This window comes from Halyomorpha halys, unplaced genomic scaffold (genome assembly GCF_000696795.3).
Source record: "Halyomorpha halys isolate HHAL.00 unplaced genomic scaffold, Hhal_1.1 Scaffold1341.1, whole genome shotgun sequence".
In the NCBI taxonomy this organism is placed as follows: Eukaryota; Metazoa; Arthropoda; class Insecta; order Hemiptera; family Pentatomidae; genus Halyomorpha; species Halyomorpha halys.
In genome coordinates, this window is record NW_027110471.1 from 1 (window position 1) to 7173 (window position 7173).

General features: G+C 27.4%; 1 protein-coding gene across 1 annotated transcript in view; it reads right to left on the minus strand.

Moving 5' to 3' along the window:
- Positions 1 to 652: 652 nt before the first annotated feature.
- The window catches only part of LOC106689356 (inhibitor of Bruton tyrosine kinase), a gene marked incomplete at its 3' end in the record, with an annotated part of 12198 nt that continues 5677 nt past the window's right edge, over positions 653 to 7173 (minus strand). The window contains 3 exon segments of the mRNA XM_014434291.2: positions 653 to 783; positions 1897 to 2136; positions 5431 to 5628. Of these exon segments, the coding sequence (XP_014289777.1) occupies positions 653 to 783; positions 1897 to 2136; positions 5431 to 5628 (569 nt within the window).

Below are 7173 nucleotides of genomic sequence, written 5' to 3' on the forward strand. Positions count from 1 at the left end.
TATATGTATATACATACCGTGATGATTGTCCGGTCTGCAACTCCGTAGAAAAGGAAGATAACTTTCACTTCATGGGAACCTGTCACAAGTATTGTGAAATTGGGATATGATATTTTGAGCAGCGGACCTGCTCTTCAGAATAGTTACCCAGTTTATTAAAAGGCTCTAATTGGAGCTCTTAGTAATTATGTACGACGGGCTAAACTGGAAAGAGCTCAGTTGCTTAACATGTGAGGGATAAATGCTATACCACAGTACAGTTTGATATTAATTTGTTTCTTTAAAAATAAAACTATATTGTTGTTTTAAATTATTGACTTGTTAAAAGCATAGAACTTATTTTTCTTAGAGTGCTACCAATGGGTAGTTTCTCTATATGCCTGTATCACTCCATTTTCACTGTGTTCAAATTTACTAAATGTATTATAATGTACAGTTGTAAATAGCAATAAATAAATAAGAGTTATTTTTTTGTTAAAATTTATTATTTATGTGTTTTAGTTAAAATTGCACAAAGGCTTCGACAGATCGATATATTTTTCCATTGTCTATGCATTTTTAATAATTTAAATAGATCCATTTTTTTAATTAATAAATAAACACATTAAAAAAAAAAATTAGAATCATCTAAATTTTAAAGAAAGACACTTACTTTGATGCTATTTTCTTGAACATAAATTGGTAAAGTATGTAGATGCTACCAGAACTCACAGAGAAAGCTACACATGTGCTACTTGATGAAACTGATGTAATCGTGCTATTTGATTTCAAATTTATCGGAACCTAAAAATATAAAACAAATGTTATTATGCAAATATATCACATATAGTTACATACTTGACTCTTCACAACCCAAATCATGTTTCATTCATTTATTTTAAAATGTATTCATTAAAACACTTCGATATTAATTACAAATATTGCTGCTTTGTTTATATATTGGTATATCTGACAAAATAAAAAAAAATGTTTTAATTTATATTAGACAATGGTATTGACTTTACCCTAGACTGAAGATACTTTCTGACAATCCTATCAGGAAGGATTTCCCTCGTGCGATTGTGAAATGTCGTATAACGACCAATACTACTCGCTATAAGGGTCTGTTTTGAAGGTAAGATAAATAAGACTTCCGCAGAGGGCGGGTTCATGCTGTTTTTTCAATTTTAGCCATTAAGAATAATTTTTATTTTTGACCAAACTTTGTCGTTTCAGAATTAAATCTGTGGGAGGAGCCATGTTTCAATCTAGAAAAATACTATTTAAAATTTTATTTAAAAAACGCCAAACATTGGAAAATGCTTGAAGTTGCTATGTTTGAAGGTAAGATAAATAAGACTTCCGCAGAGGGCGGGTTCATGCTGTTTTTTCAATTTTAGCCATTAAGAATAATTTTTATTTTTTACCAAATTTTGTCGTTTCAGAATTAAATCTGTGGGAGGAGCCATGTTTCAATCTAGAAAAATACTATTTAAAATTTTATTTAAAAAACGCCAAATATTGGAAAATGCTTTTTTTCAATTTTAGCAACTTTTTAAATATTGCTCGATATAACTATCTTAAGTCTCTTTTTTCCGTTTTAAGTAAATGTTTCAAAAGTTATAGTTTTGGGGCAGCCTATAGAGGGACCAAAATTTAGAAAGAAACTCATTTCTGTGGTAATATCTTTGGCACACTTCCACTACAAAATAAAACCGAAACATTTTATGCCACTGTCCAAGCAAAGCAGCAATGTACTGTCAATACCTCAAAGTGTTCAAAAGTTTTAAATCACTTCATAGAGATAAAATTAAAATATGAAAACCTTAAAGTAGTTAAAATTCATATATCAACATCAAAGAATGAAAATTGATTTGCTGAGAGTATCAAGTATACTGAAAAGTGAGTAAATATTACCTGAGTAGGAACTTTAACAAAGGGGACATTATTTTGATTAGCAGATAAACCGAGCTGACCTCCGTTCAGCCCGCAGACATAGATAGACATTTTAGTATAAAAAACGCTGTGGTATTTTCCGGCACATATGCCTTCCAAATCTTCTACACCCTTAATAGATACAGGTTTAAGCGTTGTAGTTTCCTTTACATATGGAGAAAGTCCTAGTTGATAATGTTCATTCTGACCACAAGCTAAGACCTTAAAAAACATTATAACAAATTATTTCTTCCTTAACAATGTGAAAATTATAATAAATCATACAACTGGTAAGGTATTTTTTTTACCAATATATATAAAATGAAGAATGAGAAAAAAAATATAAACTATAACAAATAATTGAATTTCTATCCATTTTAGTCTCATAAAATTTATAGAGGCTAAAAACGGATTTAAACAACTAAAAATATGTTGTCAATGTAACATAATAAGATGAAATGAAATAAAGTAAACTTAGATAGAACTGAAATTTGATGAAAAAAAAATTATATAAAAATGAACAAAGTAAAAAATTAAAGCAAATAAAAATAATATGAACAGAAAAAAAGTATACAAAAATATATTATACATATAATGAAAAGGAGAAGTAAACAAATAAAAAATATAATAAAACGGATACAAAGGAAATGAGAATAAAATGAAGATGAAGAAAACAGGAAAATGAAAAACAAAATAGAAAACCCATCTTTAATCTTATTCTGTTTAATTTTTAGTTGCTTGCACCTTTATAAGCTGAGCAAAGTGGGGCAAACGTTAGCTCATAATAAGTAGTTTCTTTATAATTTGAGTTATTTTTTACTGCACCCGGACCTAAGATGGTTGGGGGGTGCGGTCAAAATATAACACAAATAAGTTAAAGTAATTTATTTAATCGTGCCAACGTTTTGACCAGAATTTCTAGCCTTCATCAGGGTTAAGAACAGAACAAGATAACAATCAATGAATAGAGAAAATAAAAAATAAAATATTAACAGAATGACATAAAGTAAATAATTGTACAGAATGGAATTAATAAAATTAAAGTGATGAAAGAAGTGGAAAATAAAATGTATACATAGGTAAAATAACAATTAAGGAAATGAAATAAAAATTTGAAGTTATATAATGCAAATAAATATGAATATTTTAGTTTATTAATAATTTAAAAATCAAAATTATGGAAATAAATAATAAAATTGAGAGAAAGAAAATATATGTAACAAATGAGATATGTGACCATAATATTAGATAAAAAAGCAAAATATATGTTAAGTTTAACAAAAGAAATGAATGAAAAAAAAAAAAAAATCGAAAACAACAATAATAATATATGGAGAACATTGGCACGTTACTTCAACTTATTTGTGTTATATTTTGACTGCACCCCCCAACCATCTTCTCGTATAAGTCGTCCACGGTCAACTATCTCTCATGATTATAAATAGTTTTTATTATTTGAGTTATTTTGAATGGATCATCTTCCTTTTATCAAAAATAAAAAAATTATGGTATGTGTGAACAAGAATGTAAATCAATATAATAAAATAAATAATACTGTAATACAGAGTAACGTCTCTAAACAAAACACCTCTCTATTGCGGAAATCCCTGTAAGTGGACTTAGTTATCTGACCAACAAGGTACAAATTTAATGCATTTGAACACCCCTATAATTGAACACTTCCAGAAGTGGGCAACATTTTTATGTCCAATAGCACTTTTAAATCTTGTAGAACTGATAAAGGTGATAAAATATTTTTGTACTAATAATAACACCGACTACAAATGATCCACTTTACTCTTACCAAAGTTTATTGTAATCCTCCAACGTTTCGGCCCTCAGGCCATTGTCAAGCAGATAACCTAAAAATTAACTATAGTTGGAACTAATAGTTAAAATTGCCATGGAATAGAATAGAATTGAATTTATTTGTTATAGATTTACAATAATATACAAATCATACATGTATTAATATAACTTTGTTTCTCTCACATGAGTCTAGTTTATCATAGCTGTATATTTACTCATAATAAAAACAATAACTGTAAATAATAATACATCATTACATTTTATAATTTAATTAATTTTAGCCTACATCATCAATGAAACCATAAGAAAAAAAGAAAAGGAAAAATATAAAAAACAAAACAGTTAATTGAACTTATCCAATCTTGTTAAGTTCCAAAATCCAGAGGTACACATTATAGACTTAATGAGGTGGAAAATATAATTAAAGAATTTGCATGTGAAAGTATAACACCTAATTACGAGAGTGAAGTATTAACAAATAAAATTGCCGTGAATACAACCCTTATTCATGAATGAAACATTGATAAATAAATGATAGTATCCATGGCAATTTTAGCTATAAGTTTCAATTATGTCTACTTTTTGCCAAACTCTGGTCACAATTCATTAAAATATGTCTTTTATTTCCTGACTAATTGTCCATGTCATATAATCTTTAAAACAAAAACAATTATCAAAATAATATCATAACAGTTTCTTATTACAATTTTATAAAATTAATATTTTCGTACATACTAACGATTTCAGAATTAAATTTGTGAGTAATTTCTTTTAAGAAAAATTATAAAACTGTTTCTGCTGAATATATATTCAGGCATTGAATATAATTTATATTATTTATTCAGCCTGTGTTCATGGAAGCAAACACATTGTTTTGTTTTTTTCATTTTTATTGAACGTGATAAGTTTATTTTCAAAATAAAATAAGTACATAACTGTTTAGTTACATTTTACATTAGCAGTTACAGTAGTTACATTAAAATAAAACATTTCTCTCTTAGTAAAACATATTACATTATACATTTTGGCCAAAACATATATTATAGGTAACTATGTTGAAATTATGGTGTTAGAAAATAAAAACTAACACTATAAACGGTTTTAAAGAGAAATAAGAAGCATTTTGCATAAAATTTTGATTTTCTTCAAAATTGTGTTAAAAAGTTATTCAACTAATTGAATGGTTTATTTATTTATTTTTTCAAAAATATATCGAAATTAAGGTGTTATACAAACTAACACAATAAATGGTTTTACAGAGAAATAAGGAGCGTTTTGGACTAAATTGTGGGTTGTCACATTCTTATTCCAAGTTATTCATGTAATTTAATTGTTTATTTACTTTTTTTTTTTATAGCAAGGAGTAAGGTAATGAAAAACGAATTATATGCACAAATATAAAATAGAGATTTAATTTGACATTTAATACAATCTTTGAGACTGTTTAAAGGGAAATAAATAAGAAGTAGGATTAAAAATAAATAAATAATGAATATGCTCCGACCTGACACAAATGAAAAAACTCTTGGGTCTGATTCTTTAAATAAAACCCTTCTTAAAGAAAATCTCTGTATAACGAACAAAATCATCTTCCACACAGGTATTCATTATAGAGGGGTCATCACTGTAATTGGTGAATAAACATGAATTGTAACTTTTTGTTTTTTTAGTATCTTATAGAATTGAAAAAAAAAAATCTTAACTTACAGATGAGGATGAAAGAAGAACCAAAGTGTGATTGAGTGCAATTGCAACCATCTTGCATTCGTTGTTACTAAGCAGCAATGAAGGAGTTAGGCAATGATTTTTGGAAGAGATACCAAGTCTTCCTCCCTGTCCGTTACCACAAACCCAAATCCTGTTACATTTACTTACAAATATACTATGAAATTCTTCCATGCATACCTGAAAACAAAAAAAAAACTTTACAATCATCAAATAGTTCAACCCTTTAATTGGCAGAGGCCGTATTTATCCTATTTCTTTTTTTTTTTTTTTTTTTTTTTAAGATCCCTTTACTGGTCATTTTTGACATATTGTAAGGGTCAAGTTTTCATTTCGTGGGATCGTCACAGAAATAAAAGTTGACCCACTCAGGATTTGAACTGGTACTGGTGCAGTTCCATGGTTGCAAAGACCTACACCTCAACTCTCTGAGCTACCGACAGCCCATATATTTATCCCATCTAAATTCTAGTCTGAATCTTCGATTGTAAAAAGTTTTATTGAAAATTCATACTGATTTATAGAAATATACCCACTGCCCTTTAAAGGGTTGATTGGAGAGCAAGCAAAAATAAGTTTAAAAATTAAATAAAATCTATGAAATTCATTTAATCTTAAAGATAAATTTTTGAGTGATGCTAGGTGAGTGTTATATTGTGAAAACAATCTTCCTTTTACATGAATTTAATTTAAATAAATAAAGAACTAATCAGAACCATTTATTTTTTAATATCATTATTTGTATATTTATTTATTCTTTCTTGACCTTTATTTTTTTTCTTTAATTTTCCGTCTTTTAGTGTGTATAATATTTGTTTTTATTTCTTTAAATATTCTTTTGTATTTTTATGTGTTATTATCTCTCTTATTCATTTTAAATTTAATAGTCTATATTTCTTTTTTATATATTTTTTATTGTATATCTTATTTTTATTTCTTGTTGTTCATTTTTATATTATTTTTTCACTTATATTAACATAATTTTTAACCCAACTTAGTTTACTTTATTGTTATCTTATCATCATACATTGTCAACATATTTTTAGTTGTATCTTTTTTAGCCTTACAAAGTGGAGCAAAACGATAGTAAATGAATAGTTGTTAACTATTTTTTGTTTCTTTTTTAACTGCCCGACCATCTCCTTCATATTTTGGAAAATATGGTCAATCATTTATATATATTGTAATATGCTCTTTTTGAGTAAATAGTATATTTTGATGAATAAAGGGTTTTTAATATGTTTTATTTTATGTATCATTTTAATATTGTTATTTGTTATTTTAAATCAAAAAGCAAGCTAACCAGTTTTCTTTGTCTAAAAGAAATAAGCTTTTTCAAAACAAGAAAGGTGGCGGTGAGCGTCCTTCCAAAGTGTTCGTTGGGTTGGTTGTGTTAAGATGGATTGAAGTTTTTCAACCTTTGTTGTTTCTATACAGTAATTATAGAAAAAGAAAAATCAAAGAAGAAATAGAAAAACATAACAATTGTCAATAGACTCTTCGCATCACAAACCATAGCAAGTAAAGCGGAGTGATTGTACCACAATCGATTATTTTAGGATTGGCGAGTAAACATCGAAGATAGAGAAGAGGTTTTCATTCGTTGTGTCTGTCCAGCAAGAGTAGGAAGCCATTTTGGACGATAGGACAGAAAATAGAAAAAAGAAAAAAGAAGATACCAGGAATCATCAAAAGAAGATTGTGAACTTGGTTAGTTTTGCTATA